The sequence below is a fragment of the Budorcas taxicolor genome, chromosome 5 (assembly GCF_023091745.1).
Source record: "Budorcas taxicolor isolate Tak-1 chromosome 5, Takin1.1, whole genome shotgun sequence".
In the NCBI taxonomy this organism is placed as follows: domain Eukaryota; kingdom Metazoa; phylum Chordata; class Mammalia; order Artiodactyla; family Bovidae; genus Budorcas; species Budorcas taxicolor.
Window position 1 is genome coordinate 157,330,284 of NC_068914.1, and position 15,666 is coordinate 157,345,949.

At 52.1% G+C, this 15,666-nt stretch overlaps 1 protein-coding gene across 3 annotated transcripts in view; it reads right to left on the reverse strand.

Annotated features, from left to right (window-relative positions):
* Positions 1-15,666, reverse strand: part of PACSIN2 (protein kinase C and casein kinase substrate in neurons 2) — a 112,289-nt gene that overhangs the window by 24,029 nt on the left and 72,594 nt on the right. For all 3 annotated transcript variants that reach the window (XM_052639314.1, XM_052639312.1, XM_052639313.1), the window contains exon 2: positions 11,947-12,079. In XM_052639314.1, the coding sequence (XP_052495274.1) occupies positions 11,947-12,006 (60 nt within the window). In that variant the 5' untranslated portion in view covers positions 12,007-12,079. The remainder of the gene's footprint in view (positions 1-11,946; positions 12,080-15,666) is intronic.

A 15,666-nucleotide genomic window follows, 5' to 3' on the forward strand; every position in this document is an offset into this window, starting at 1 on the left:
GCTCCCCCGTCCCTGGGATTCTCCAGGCAAGAACACTGGAGTGGGTTGCCATTTCCTTCTCCAGTGCATGAAAGTGAAAAGTGAAAGTGAAGTCACTCAGCCGTGTCTGACTCTTAGCGACCCCATGGACTGCAGCCTACCAGGCTCCTCCGTCCATGGGATTTTCCAGGCAAGAGTACTGGAGTGGGGTGCCATTGCCTTCTCCACAAATGCTGACTACTAGTTGGCAAGTAGTCAGTGTTGACAAGGGACTAAAATCTGGAATATCCCAGGAAATTCTATATATTAATACAACATGAAAGAGAGGCCCCTGGGGGAGATGGGCAAAGGTGTGAAGTGGTAACTTCAGAGAGACGTGGAAGTCCGCAGGACTAATGGCCTGAGCGAGATGCTCATGCTCGTGGGACTTGGAGGAATGCCCCTGAGAGCAGCAAGACAGTTCTTTACCTCAACAGATAGGCACACCGAGAGAGCAGGAAATGCCCAGTGCGGGGTGGAGCTGGGCACACAGGACCCCTTCTGAATACACTGGTGGAAAAACAGCCTGGGGCAAGCCTGGGACAGCCAGGCAGTAATTAAGTCACTAAGCATACACTGCAGAAGGAAACAGCAACCCACTCCAGTTATTCTTGCCTGGAAAATCCCAGGGACAAGGTCGCCTGCCCCTGCAGATAGGCGACACCAACTCCCCGCCACGGGGTCCTGCTGGCTGACCCACGTGGGGGCCACGCGGGCCCTTCCCAACACTGTCCCCATGCTCTGCAGCTGCAGCCTGCCCCACACAGGTCACAATGGCGCGTGCGGGGCTCTCTGGCCAGCTGGACTGCAGGCCCCATGGTAACGGGCCCCGCATAGAGGTTTCCCATCAGCGGCGGCATCATAATAGAGCACACCTATACTCTGCTAGGCAGCGAGCTCACAGCTCCACATGTCACCTCATGTAATCCTGTGACGGTCCCAGGTAGTGAGATTTTACAGAAAAGGAAACAGGTTTGAAGAAGCAAAGTCACTCATAGTCATGCGGTCGAAAGGAGGCAGATCCCACCTTCCAGAAACTTCCCCAGGCTGAGGCGAGAGAGGGTGCAGAGCCCAGGCTTACCGGGTAAATCATAGGTGATATGTCTGCTTCCAACCAGCCCTGCAGGTTCCAGGAAAGGCCAGAGATGACCTTGATTTTATCCTCAGAATGCTTATGCCCTTTAACCAGTGACCCTGCAGGCCCAAGACAACTGCCCTCTCTACACCCTGGAGAGGCAGGTCCAAGAGTGAGCCAGCTGTGCCAAGCTGACTGGACAAGGAAGAAAAGCTGCTGATGGTGGCCCTCCAGGCAAGAGCACAGAGTCGGAGACAAATGCTTCACCTGAAGCTGCTCCAGGATGCCCAAGGCTCCAGGATTTTCTCAGCCACCTTGAAAGACAAGCCTTCAGGAATTCCTTAATTACAGGCCTGCAGAGTTGGGCTGAGTGGGCCTTGGCTGTCTTGTTTGAATTCATCAGGTCCTGGCCCTCTCTGATGAGGCCACTTTCCTTCCACCTCCTCTCACTAGGGGAGCCACAAAGAACTGGCCCTGCCCTGACAGAAATGACTGGGTCTTTCTGCCTGCATTTCTGCCCCTTCAGCTGTACCTGTGCTTTTAGATGGGGGGAGCCATCACACAATAAATCCTGGCCATTTCTTCAAGTTGTCCATTCAGACACAACAGGAAGAGAGGAGACAGATCAGATGATCTCTGAGGGACCATCACAATTCCAGGATTTCTAATTGAATAGTCTGTCAATGCCGCCAGCTGGCTGGCTACCTCTTAGAGCACTCATTACTCAATGATTGAGGGTCTGGCAATACCCTCTTGCCAGTCACAAATATGGGGTGAACACCTACTGTGTGCCAACCACCATGCCAGGGACCAGGGATGCAGTGGTGAACAAAGTGTCATGGTCTCTGCTTTTGTGGGACTCGGGGTCAAGTAACAATTACAGATGGTGGCCACTTCTGGAAGGAACACTCTAGGTGGTCAGGGCTGCCTGGAGGAGGGCGAAGTCTGAGGTAAGAGCAGAAGGGACCTCTGGGGCAAGGCTGCTTTTTGAAGGCTTGAGGTTGAGGCCCACAGGGCATGAGCTCCATGCCATGCCACCCCCTCCGGGAAGGTCCCGCCTCTGTTACTCTCGCAGCGGTGTCTGCTGTCACGTGCAAAATGTGGCAACACGGGGGGTTTGCAGGCAGGACTGTGCCTTTATTCTCCTCCCTCCACCATGCCAGGAGCATAGAGGGCACACTCTAATGTGTTTTCAATGCCTGAATGGTGCTGGGAGCGGAGGTTCCATTCTGTGTAGACATGAGGGGACTGAGAAGCTGCTGAGCGCCCAGCGAGAGGCACAGGCAATGCAGTAAGTCATGCTCCTTTATTCATTTTTCTCAATCCAATGAGTTCTTGAGCTCTCCCCATGAAAGCTAAAAATCAGCTCTCAGAACACATCATCAGATACACACTCCACAGATGACAAATGAACAACTAATTCTGCCAAGCACAGACCAGCAGAAGAACCTTGCGGTTCTTTCACAGCACTCCTCCGGCTTCCAGTCAGATTCAGGCCCAGGTCAGTTTCTAAGTTCCTGGAGTCCAGGCAGCTGGGGGGCTGCTCCGGGAGCGGCCCTGCTGTGCCATGCTTCCCACTCATATCTGCGGAGTACTCAGCAGACGTCACATCCGTTCACACCAGCAACGCCTCTTTCTCAGGCACCCTTCTTCAGTCTACCCCAGCCCCTAGTCTGAATCTCCCTTTCCTAACAGGAGGTCACAGCTGATCTTAAGGCCGTAAGATCTGTGGCACGTGCTTGTAAACACCAAAGAGTGAGGGGTGTCCTTGGAGAACCGTGAGCTCTGTGCCTTGCGCTCAAACTGTCTCTGGGTGCCCTCATTTCTACAGGATCCCACCCCCAGTTCTCCAACCTGCCTCCAGCTCCCCCTCAATCTGGGCTCCCAACTCACTCTGCCCTGGAACAGAAGGTCTTGGAGCTCCTCACCTCCGCGCTACCCTAAACCTGACCAGGTTCCTTATTCTCAAAACAGGATATTAACGCAGTTCACCTGGCAGGGCCTCGAGACGGTCAGACATGGAGGCTCCTTGCTGGCCTGCCACTGCTGCTGTTCATTAACAGCACCGTTTCCAGCCTCCTCGAGCCCGACCTCTGTGCTCTGGCTCAACTCTGACCCACATGGGTCCTGTCTCTGCCTTGGGCCTCACTCTGGCCCAACTCCTGGTTTTCAGTTCTCACCCCCAACATTTCCCAGACTCACCTCCTGTTCCTGGAATTTGTACTCAAGTAGGAGGGTGAAGAAGATGAGGCTCATTACCCTGCAAGGGACCTTTAGCTGTTTTGTGTTACAGCACAAACCCTGAACTTTAACAACGTTAAAGATGACTGCATTATCATCCTTTAATCTTAAATGCTCAAAATGACAAACTGAAAAAATGGATGAAGGGGAAACTGAGAGATTCCAATTTGCATATGTAACTGAAAGACAGAACAAAATAACGTAGAGAGGAAAGATGTGTTTAAACAAAGTTTGTTTCAGATCTCAACTCCTCAAGACTGGCCGGCCAGGCTCACTGTACTCTGCCCCTCCAGGAAACGTTGCTCAGATGTCAGGATAAAGGCCCAGCGATGCCTGGGGACTTGCCTGAGCACAGAACATGCCCCACCTGTGAGCCATTGCCCCAAAGACCCTGCACGGAGCACTGTCTCCCCGGCACGTGTGTTTGTGCACACACACTCCTTCAGCCAAGCACCTGTGAAATGGCAGGAGCACTTGGCTGCCTGGTGACAGCTCACTGCCCTCTTCCATTCCCCCCGCACTCCAGCAGGCACTGTACGAGTGGCACCTCCTCGCTGTGAGAGCTGCTGCCAACCCAGACAGTGAGATCGGTTCCAGCTCTGTAAGTAAGGGCTCGCTGAAGCCCAAGCTGCTTCTGGCAGAAACTCCAGCAGTGAAAGAACACCCAGGGTGAAAAGCCAAATGATCTAGCGTAGAAATTGTCAGACTGGAAAAGTGAGAACAGCAGCTCCTCCAGGTAGCACCCCCTTGCATGCCTCCCCTCCTCAACTTCTGCTTCCTCAGTGGCCCACCCTCCCCGGGCCCTCGGTCCACCTTTCATGACTCCTGTTTAAAAAACACAAAAAACCCTGCCCCAAAGGACACAGCTCCTTCACCCCACCTCTGTACCTGGGTCCCTCAGCACTAAGCTCACTGCACCCACACTACACTTTTGTATAAAGATCTCTCAATGGGGCTAAGCCACCACAGGCTGCTTGAGCTCTCAGGACTTCTCCAGTTCTAAAAGCATGCATTTCTGTTTGTTACTGAGTAGAAATAGAAAATGTTTTCTCCCACAGGGCTTACACAAGTTACTTTTGCCATCACTGAAATCAAGTGAGAAAATAAAAATTAATCTTCAGAGGATAAGCTTGTTGGCAAAAAATCTTGACTGGTCAATTCTTTCCAGGAAAAAATGGAGTGATTCTTTACTGGGCATTTAGAACAATGGTGTTTAGGCAGGGGAGGTACAAGCCTGCAGTGAGCGGAGGAAAGACCACCTGATTTGTCTGCCTTCACCTGTCTCCACAGGTGTGATGTTCACACGTGAAGAGGAGACACATTAGGACCAGTTGGGCTCGGGTGTCATTTGGCCCCTGGCCCTGAGACGCTATCTCTAGTCCTCACGTCCTCCCTGGGAAGCAGGGATTAGCAACGCCGTGTTCCTCCTAGGACTCTGAGCAGGTTGTCTCTTTCCTCTGAGCCCTCAGGGTTTTACAGCAATGAATGTTGGCGCCAGGGCTGAACCCAGACAAGGGGCGACTTCACGCCGAAGCAGAGGCATTTGAGTATGTGGCCTCTCTGCAAGTGAACATGTCTCTTCTGGCTCCCAGGCGGCTGCAAGCAGAGGCAGGAGTGCATTCTAGAGAGCAGCAGCTTGAGCCCCCAGCTGGCACAATCCCCACCCGGGACTCAGTCTCCCCCCCTGTAAAGTGGAGCTTACAATTGCAGAGGCAGTGGTGAGGACTGCGAGCGCCCACGGAAAGCAGGGCAGGGGCCTGGCACAGAGCAAGTGTGCAACAGTGCCAGGCCCTATCACTGGTTTTCACTAAACTCTTCACCCTGGGTTAGAACTCACAGAAGCACACAGACCAGAAACACATAGCTTACGTGCACACAGCTCGATGGCCTGGCGGTGTGCACACACCCAGATGTGGGGTGCAGGGGGTGGCAAAAGTCACCGTTCAGTGTGGCTGGAGCCCGGGGCAGAGCTCCTGGCGTCCGGCAGCTCCCAGCACGTGCTCAAGTCCTAGCCACACAAAACTCATGGTTTCACTTTGAAGGCAACGCAGAAAAGTGAAGCTTCCCACACAGGGCAAGAATCACGCAGGGTTGCTTTTCTGATGGGTTGTCTTGGCTGCAGGGAGGACAACAGGTGGAACATCCGGTGGGACGGGGAGGCTGGTGCCCTAAGCCTTGGTCATGGCTCAACAGATACCAGGGCTTGCTTGTAAGAATGAATCGATGGATCTATTTGGAAACTGTGGTGAAATAAAGGCAAGCCAGAAGCCTGCTGGGTGCTCTGTCCGAGCACTGCGGGACAAGAAGGAGGCCGACACCCCTGCAGTAAGGCTTCTGTGCAGGGTGGGCCCCCCAGATCTGTGTGTGTGGGCAGGAGGAGGCAGAGGACACGTGGAAGGACCACTGCTGCCCAGAGGCAAGGAGACATCACTTTCACCCCCTCCCGCTTCCACTCACAGCACCCGCGCTGCCGCCTGGGACTGCCCGCCACGGCGAATGTTGGCTCTGGGGTCCCAAGACGCTGCACTCATTTTGGGACCCCAGGACTTAGCCCAGGGCCTGGATTGTGGTAGATGGCAAATCAGGCTTTACGGAATCCATGAACCTGGGGCAGCAGCATCTTCTAAATGTCACTTACAAAACTGGTCTCCAAGGATGGGAACAGAGCATCCCATCCTACACGGACGGCTTTCCAGACAAAACCATGATGCCCGAGGAGATGTTCTCATGTGCTGTGCCAAGTCCACAGTGCTGAAGTCTGAGAGGAACTGCAGAGAGAACCTTCTCTGAAGCAGCCGGCAAACACTAGTCGTGTGGCAACTCCTTGGGGCTAATGCTCTACAGCAAGACATTTATGTTCTCTTCATCTCCAAAATACTCTTCTCCAAGGCTCCCTGTGCCCATGGAGAGTGCTCACAGGCCAGCCCCAGCCTGGCGTCATCCGGGGAGGCCTGAGCTCTAACAGCACCTCTGCTCACAGCTGAACAGGGCTCCTCTTCAGGGATGTGAGCCAGCTGCAGGGCTGGGACTCAGAAATCAGCAGTCTGCTCTCCTAGCCTGGCCCTCAGGAGCCCTCAGAGACTGAGGCCTGGCCCAAACCCGCTGTCATGTTCCCAGAACCCGCCAGGGCAGAGGGCAGCCAGGCTTCCCCGATGGCACTGGGAAAGCGCCCTGGCCCGCAGCCTCGGCTCTTCCTGTGCCCCAGCCTCCAGAGCTGGAGAGGGGACCCAAGGCAGGGCCTGGAAATGGAGACGCGGGGGCGTGCCTGCAGGTTCCCTGAGGGAGCTAGAGGACTTGCCAGAAGCAACCGACCCACCCATGCCCCGCTGGGAAGCCTGTGGGCAGGATGGACCAGGCTCCAACTCCAGCCAATTGGCGGCTAATGGAGTCACCCTCTTGGGGAACCACCTCCACTCAGCCTCAACCTATCTGTACCCACATGACTGCTCAGCCCCCAAACAGGCCCTTGGCTCCAAAGAGGTCAAGACCCTCAGCCTCTGCATGACCATGCTCACTGCAATCTCCAGACGCTGCTCTGGCCTAGAATGCTATCCCTCCTCTGGCTCCCAGCCCCACCTGCCCCACACACCTTCTCTGGTGAGGCCAGCAGCGGGCCCCTCTCTGAACGCCATGACACCGAGGGCAGAGCTGCAGCTTGACCTCACTGCCCTCACTCTCCGTGGAAGCCACCGTCCTTTCTCCTCCAGCTCCTCCATTGTGAGGATCAGCCCCCCACCCTCCTCACTTCTGAATCGTTTCCTACAGTGTTGCAGTGTTGGGGATACAGAAAGTGTCCCAACTAACTACTAACTGCCTGATATGTCCCTGTGAGTAATCCCTCCTCCTCCCAAGAGCGCCCCTTGTTCATTCGTCCATCTGGTGAACATCTGAGTGCTTAGCACTGACCCTGCCCATCTTCCATGCCACCTTTCCTGCCCCCTCCTCCAGGCAGAGCCCCACTGGCCCCCGTGTGCCCCAGCAAATTCTACAGCGCCTGGCACAATGATCCCTGTCTCTCCTGCCTCAGGGAGCTTGCTTCCGAATGTCACAGCCACAGGCTCCTGCAGGGAAGGGCCATGTCCCTCCTGTGCAGGCACACAGCCAGCATACAAAAGGAGCCAGCATGACCCAGCTATGTGCTGGGTTGTTCAGTTATTAGCACCTTGTAGTGGAAGGGGGTAAAATCAGGCACAAAAGGTTTTCCACCTCGAGACTTCAGTGCTTTCCTTAGATTTGTACAACAGTCCTGTGGGGTCACACCAGTGAGAAGTGGCCTTCCACAGGAAAGAGGGACCTTGCCGGCAGCCTGGAGACGTGCAGCTGGGGGTGTGCACTTGGGTCGCTCAGAGCTGGTTCGGTTGAGCAATCACAACTCCACTCAGGGCACTACCGTCAAGGTGGGCGGGAGTGGGGAGAGGCACTGCTGCTCTGTGCGAGCTGAAGAGCGCTGTCAGGGACAGTGCCGCCAGACGAGCAGAGCCTGTCTGGAAAATAAACCCATCTGCCTTTGTATCCCTGGGACAAAGATGTTCTCGTCTACTGACACTGCAGTCAACAGGGAGCCTAGGGGTTTACATCAGTGACAGTGCTGGTTCAAGCCACTTGACTTAATATATGCTGACAATACACACTGCAACTTTCACCTACGTTTTATTTTTTTAACAAGCAGCTGAAGACTTCTATAATAGAACTATATTTAGCTACTTAAGTTTCTGAAGTTTCTGACATCAACTGGGTTATGAAGACAGTGCTGACCAACACCCCTACAGGAACAGATTATACGTTGTGTGTGTGTGATGACCCCCACCCCCGCATCAGAGGGACAGAGCTCCCAGCCGGCACCTGTTTTGATGCCTGACACCACTTTCAGTTCAGTTCAGTCGCTCAGTGTGTCTGACTCTTTGCGACCCCATGAATCGCAGCACGCCAGGCCTCCCTGTCCATCATCACCTCCCGGAGTTCACTCAGACTCACGTCCATCGAGTCAGTGATGCCATCCAGCCATCTCATCCTCTGTCGTCCCCTTCTCCTCCTGCCCCCAATCCCTCCCAGCAGCAGAGTCTTTTCCAATGAGTCAACTCTTCGCATGAGGTGGCCAAAGTACTGGAGTTTCAGCTTTAGCATCATTCCTTCCAAAGAAATCCCAGGGTTGATCTCCTTCAGAATGGATTGGTTGGATCTCCTTATAGTCCAAGGGACTCTCAAGAGTCTTCTCCAACACCACAGTTCAAAAGCATCAATTCTTCGGCGCTCAGCCTTCTTCACATCCAACTCTCACATCCATACATGACCACTGGAAAAACCATAGCCTTGACTAGATGGACCTTAGTCGGCAAAGTAATGTCTCTGCATTTGAATATGCTATCTAGGTTGGTCATAACTTTTCTTTCAAGGAGTAAGCATCTTTTAATTTCATGGCTGCAATCACCATCTGCAGTGATTTTGGAGCCCCCAAAAATAAAGTCTGACACTGTCTCCACTGTTTCCCCATCTATTTGCCATGAAGTGATGGGACCGGATGCCATGATCTTTGTTTTCTGAATGTTGAGCTTTAAGCCAACTTTTTCACTCTCCTCTTTCACTTTCATCAAGAGGCTTTTGAGTTCCTCTTCACTTTCTGCCATAAGGGTGGTGTTATCTGCATATCTGAGGTTATTGATATTTCTCCTGGCAGTCTTGATTCCAGCTTGTGTTTCTCCCAGTCCAGCATTTCTCAGGATGTACTCTGCATATAAGTTAAATAAGCAGGGTGACAATATACAGCCTTGACGTACTCCCTTTCCTATTTGAAACCAGTCTGTTGTTCCATGTCCAGTTCACTTTACACGTATTCATTCCCTAACTCGGGCTTCCCTGGTGGCTCAGGTGGTAAAGAATCTGCCTGCAATGCAGGAGACCAAGGTTGGATCCTGGGGTTTGGAGGATCCGCTGGAGAAGGGAACAGCTACCCACTCCAGTATTCTGGCCTGGAGAATTCCATGGACTGTATAGTCCATGGGGTCACAAACAGTCAGACATGACTGAGTGACTTTCACTTTTACTTTCATTCCCTAACTCTCACAATGCTAGGATGTGGCTACTGTTATTATCCCCATTTTACAGTTTGGGAAATTTGAGGATAAGAAAAAGTAGTAACTTGCCTAAAGCTACACACACACACAGACAGAATAATTGACAAGGCAGGGAGTCACACCCAGGCCATTTGGTCCCAAAGCCTGCGTCTGAACCTGTCCCTGGCCTCTCCAGGTCCATCCCTCAGGAGGCCTTTTGTGTGCGCTAGCCTCCCTGTACTGCCACCACGCTCCAGGCCGGCGCTGACTGAGGCCAATGGCACTGTTACCACAGTTCCCACACAGGAGGTTTCCCCATGACTGTAAAGGATTCTGCCAATAGTTTCAGATCAGCATTGAGATGGATGAGGACCTGCATTTCTAAAGGCTGGCTTCACAGGAGCTCACAGGGAGGCTCTGCAGTCAGCGCAGGGTCCCCGAGGGCTTCCACGATGCTGGCCAGGCCACGGGCTCCAGGGCCCAACTGTCTGGGAACCCAGACCTGCCTATGGGCCGTGCAGGTCCTGAATCCCAGTCACGTCCCCGAGGCACCTCCACCTGCATCTCAGAGCCGCCTGTTCTGATCCAGCCGCACCAACAACCCTCCTGCATGCCGTGCGAGTGCTCCCGACCAGGCCGAGTGGCCGCCGCTGCTGAGCGGCTGGGGTGTGCCCACAGCTCTGTTGCTGCCTTTGCTGAGGTGTTTCCCAGATCCCACGTGCCTCTCTGGCTACCGAGACTGAGCTCCAGCCCAGATCCCCACCAGGAAGTTGCTGAGGAACAGGGACTCAGGTGGTCATACTTCCCATGGGAACTCACGGGGCCTAGCACACAGTAGGTGCTCAATAAACACTGACTTCTAATAAAATAAAGTAGTCAGCTAAAAGGCAATGATGACCTTTCCCACAATACACAGAGAAGAAAAGCATTCAGAGAAGTTTGAGCTGGGCTCCTGTGATCACTTGTCTGTGTTAAGACTGTAATATTGATAGCATTTGATGTTAGACAAAATCACACACCTAATTAATCTAAGTTCACAGAACTCCATGTTTGTCTCCAGCAAACCACAGGCTCCATCATGGGGCTCTGCAGTACTTGGGCCTTTTGTCTCAGGAAAGCATCACAGGGCTCCGATGTCGCCATTCTTGTTTCATGGTGGCAACCTCCCTTGAAGACGACTACCATCATCCCTCTTAGAGCTGAAAACACTAAGCGTCTGCCTCCAATGCGGGAGATCTGGGTTCGATCCCTGGGTCAGGAAGATGCCCTGGAGAAGGAAATGGCAACCCACTCCAGTATTCTTGCCTGGAGAATCCCATGGACGGAGGAGCCTGGTGGGCTGCAGTTCATGGGGTCGCAAAGAGTCGGACACAACTGAGCGACTTCACCTTCACCCTTCACCTTTAGATCAGTCAAGCAACTTGCCCAAGGTCACACAGATGGCTAGTAATGGCACAGCTGGGATCAGAACCCAGAGCTTTCCAACTACAAAGCCAGTGCTGTTTCCACTAAGCCCACAGCTGCTGGGATGGTTCCAGGGATTTTGACACATGTTTAGTTGCTAAGTCATGTCCAACTCTTTTGTAACCCCACAGACTGTAGCCCACCCAGGCTCCTCTGTCCATGGGATTTCCCAGGCAAGAATACTGGAGTGAGTTGCCATTTTCTTTTCCAGGGGATCTTCCCCACCCAAGAATCAAACTCGCATCTCCTGCACTGGAAACCGGATTCTTTACCACTGAGCTACCTGGGAAGCCCAAGTAGCCACAGAAACAAGATTTCATGGACTCTGTTTTATCCAGCAGGTAAGAAGTAAGCGCCTAGTGGCTCAGCAGTAAAGAATCTGCCTGCCAGTGCAGGAGATGTGGGGAAGATCCCTGGGTCGGGAAGATCCCCTGGAGAAGGAAATGGCAACTCACTCCAATACTGTTGCCTGGGAAATCCCATGGACAGAGGAGCCTGGCGAGCCATGGGGTCGCAAAGAGTCGGATACAACCGAGCGACAAAACAACAACAAAGAAATAAGTGGGACTCAGGAAGAATGGTCTCCACTAAAAAACAAACAAAAAACCCAAGCCACAACATGATCTGCTTAGGAAAGGAATTCGCAGGCACAGACAGACGAGAAGATGCTCCCAGAAGCCCAAGGGCATTTGTTCAGCCTGTGGGCCACTTGTCTGCGTGGCCAACCTGGTGTCACATCGCCACCACCTATTTTTCTACGAAACTCAAGAGTGACACCGCTACTGAGACCAAGCCTGGTAACCAGCGTATGTCATTTCAAGTCACAACAGGGTTGAGCATGGAAAGGAAGCTGTGAGAACGGACACACTGATTAGACCTTAATGAACACCTCGAACCTCTTGTTATCAAACTTTTCTAGCAAGGTAAGTTTACCATCCTCACAGAGAGCTAGGCCATGCTCACTGCCACTTAGATCAGAGGTTTGGCTGGTTTCGGTGTATGTTCATCTCATCACCCCAGCCCCAGTCAATAAAGAGGGGGTGTCAGGCACCACTGGCTTGGTCTCTGCATTCATCCAGAAGAAATCATGGGCATTACCTCCCAGAAGCTGTCGCTGGACACTTCGACTCCAACAGAATCATCGTAAGTGACAGACATCTCTCCAAAGGGTGAGGAGCAGCAGGGGAGTGGTTAGAGGTCCGCTTCAGATGCTCAAAATCTGGGGACACACCTATAAAACAAAAAACACAACATTGCAGGTTTTAAATTCCCAATGTAAAGAAGCAAGCTGTCTCCATTTCACAGCTTCCATTTCCACGACTGCCTTCAATGCAGCAGTCCACAGTGTCTCCTTCAGGTGGAAGAAAGTCAACACATTCCAAACTCGGCGCTGACATACATGTGCATGTTATATGTGTGGTATGTATTTCACATTAACAAGTATACCTTTGCAACATCTTACTGAAGACTTCGAAAAGCTTTCTGAAGAACAGTCTGCATACTTAAATCAATAGGCTGATAACCTTAACGCCTCATCCCTTGGAGAAAGGGGCAGAGACCCTGTGAGGAGAACAGGCAAAAGCAGAGTCACTGCATCTCTGGGCTCGCCCTGTTCCAGCCTGTCCTCCTCATCCCACACGACGAGGACCTGGGGCAAAACGTGTGTGGAAATAATCCATCTCTGACACCTGACTCCACTCTCCAGTTCCCGCCAGGCTTTGCCTGTGTTGGGAGCTGTTTCCCTCTTCCCACGACTGGCTCATCTCAGCCACTGAGGCCCTGGATTCAGACCAGTTTATTCTGATACAGTCTGTGTAAGGGTCAGCTAGAAGGAGTAAAGACAAACAAGCTAAAGTGATCGTCTCTGAGCAATGATTCAATGATCTAAATCCAAGTGAGGGCAATGGGGTGATAATTTCCCCTGCTAGAAGGAAGAAGTTGAAGGACTCCCGCTACATTCACAAGCACAAATCACACTGATGGAATGACCCATCCCCAGCCCCACGAGATTCCCTGACTTCTTAGTGACAGAGTGAGACTCCAGCCTCCTTCACAGCACCCTGCATTGAGACCTCACAGCCAGAGATCCGAAACGCTCCTACCAGTCAGGAGACAGCTGAGGCGTGGGAGGGAGAAGGCAGAGTGACCTACACTGTTACACTTACAGGGCAAGACTGTTCCAGGCCCAGACATGCTACTCATTAGCCAGGCGACAGTGGGCAAGGCACCTAACTCTGTGCCTCAATGGCCTATCTTGTCAACAAGAGACAATAATGGAACTCGTATCACAGAATTACTGTGAGGGTCCAACACGGCCAGACATACTGGGAGAACAGTGCATGGTCCCCAGTAAGTGACACGTACTAAGTCACAATGCGATTATTAGATAGCAGGTATAATAACTTTCATCTATACTTTATAGCTGATAAAACTGAGGTTAAGGGAGGCTAGGTAACTGGTCCATGATCACCCAAGCAGGACACCAACTGTGTCTGCTTACGAAGTACTATTCTCTATCATACTAAGATGTTTTCTAGAAACAATCTCAATTTTAAATAAATTAGGTGTCTTATAACCTAAGATCTAATTGTGGATTAAAAGGTTTAATCTGATGGATTTCCAGCTTTCAAACTTGAACACAGCCCCCTATTCTCAAGAGCCAGCTATGGTGCCTTGCGGCCAAGCACCCCACACGCATGACTCCGTAAGCAGGCAGAGTGGCCCGAGTGCCACACATTCACTCTACTTGGCCGCACGCTGGCAGGACCTCTGCTTCACAGTCACAGAGGCAGCGTGTCCTCCTGACCCTGGATATCACAATGGCTGGGCAGGCTTTGCAGGCCAGGGCCCTGGTGCTGCACCTCACAGCATCCGCTTCCAGTGGGATCCCATGCTCTGAGCCAAGGCTCTCCTAGAAGCACCCTGGCCCACGACTGCAGCAGCAGAGAGTTTTCTAACCAGAGCAGCTGGTCTCTGTTTCAGGCTTCTCAGGGAATATCAAGCTCTGGCTCAGGCGAGTCTCAAAGTGGCCAAATCAAGCCACTGGCTAAGCTGCCTGGCCAGCCCCAGGGAGCAGGTGCAGGGGAGAGCGGTGCTTGCTCTGGGCAGAGAAGTAACTTGACACCTGAAAAGTTCACTTTCAGGAAGTCATTTTTTGCCTGGGTTCAGTCCTGGCTTAGACACTAACAGAAGATTAGTTCTGCCCAAGATCGATTAAGAGCCTGTGAAATGCCAGCATATTAAAAAGCAGAGACATCACTTTGCTGACAAAGGTCCATATAATAAAAGTTATGATTTTTCCAGTAGTAATGTATGGATGTGAGACTTGGACCATAAAGAAGGCTGAGCACCAAAGAAGTGATACGTTCGAATTGTGGTGCTGGAGACCATTGAGAGTCCCTTGGACTGCAAGGAGATCAAACCAGTCAATCCTAAAGGAAATCAACCCTGAATATTCATTGGAAGGACTGATGCTGGAGCTCCAATACTTTGGCCACCTGATGCGAAGAGCTGACTCAGTGGAAAAGACCCTGATGCTGGGAAGGATTGAAGGCGGGAGGAGAAGGGGACGACAGAGAATGAGACGGTTGGATGGCATCACCAACTCGATGGACAAGAGTTTGAGCAAGCTCCAGGAATTGGTGATAAACAGGGAAACCTGGCGTGCTGCAGTCCATGGGGTCGCAAAGAGTTGGACATGACTAAGTGACTGAACTGAGCTGTCCTGGAACCTTATCTTCCCATCAAAAGTGTAGAAAAAACAAACTGAGACTTGAGAACAAGAAAATCGTAAGGTAAAGATGTACAAATCATCGGCCCTTCTCCTCCCACTACTGATAAACACAACCGTGGTCCCCCATGTGCAACCTGGGTACACAGCAGGCACTCAGATGACGACTGCTGAATACATTCTAAGAGACTTTCTTCAGGGATCCAGGCATGACTGAGGTGGGGGAAAAAGTTCCCAGATCTCTGGGTTCTGGTGACTTCAGCTGCTGATGGATCTAAACACTTTGAGTCAGTACGTACTAAGTTGCTTTAGTCATGTCTGACTTTTTGCGACCCTATGGGCCACGGCTCACCAGGCTCCTCTGTCCATGAGATTCTCCATGCAAGGGAACTGGAGTGGGTGCCACACCCTCTTCCAGGGATCTTCCCAAGCCAGGGATTGAATCCGCATCTCTTATGTCTCTTAGCAGACAGGTTCTTTACCACTAGCGCCACCTGGCAAGCCCCTAGTCAGAGCCATTCCTAAAACGGTGGGCAGATTCTCAAAGGTTAACAGAGGCAGCCAAGTGTGCCCTTGGTCCAACCTGGGAGCTGGCATAACTTCTCTCCTCCCATCTGGGCCTGATAAAAGATATCAGGTAAGTAATGGTACACATTACATAAGTACATTCAGCTCCCCCTTAATGCCCTTAATTTGTTCCAAGAAAAAGAAACAGAACAGCTCATTAGGTCAAAAGGCTATTACTATAAAGCAAGAACATTCTGAGAAAAGGCGCATGTATCTTACGCGTGCATGCTAAATCACTCAGTCGTGTCTGACTCTTTGCGACCCCATGAACTGTAACCCACCAGGCTCCTCTGTCCATGGGATTCTCCAGGCAAGAATACTAGAGTGCCCTCCTCCAGGGGATCTTCCCGACCCAGAGATTGAACCCATGACTCATGTCGCCCACATTGGCAGGCAGGTTCTTTACCATTAGCACTTCATCTACCCTCAAAGTCGGCCCTGGAGAAGCCACCTCTAATCCTCAGTGACTTCAGAAGGCAGAGAAGAAGGGAGGCATCGTTGCTGCTGCCCACACACAACCC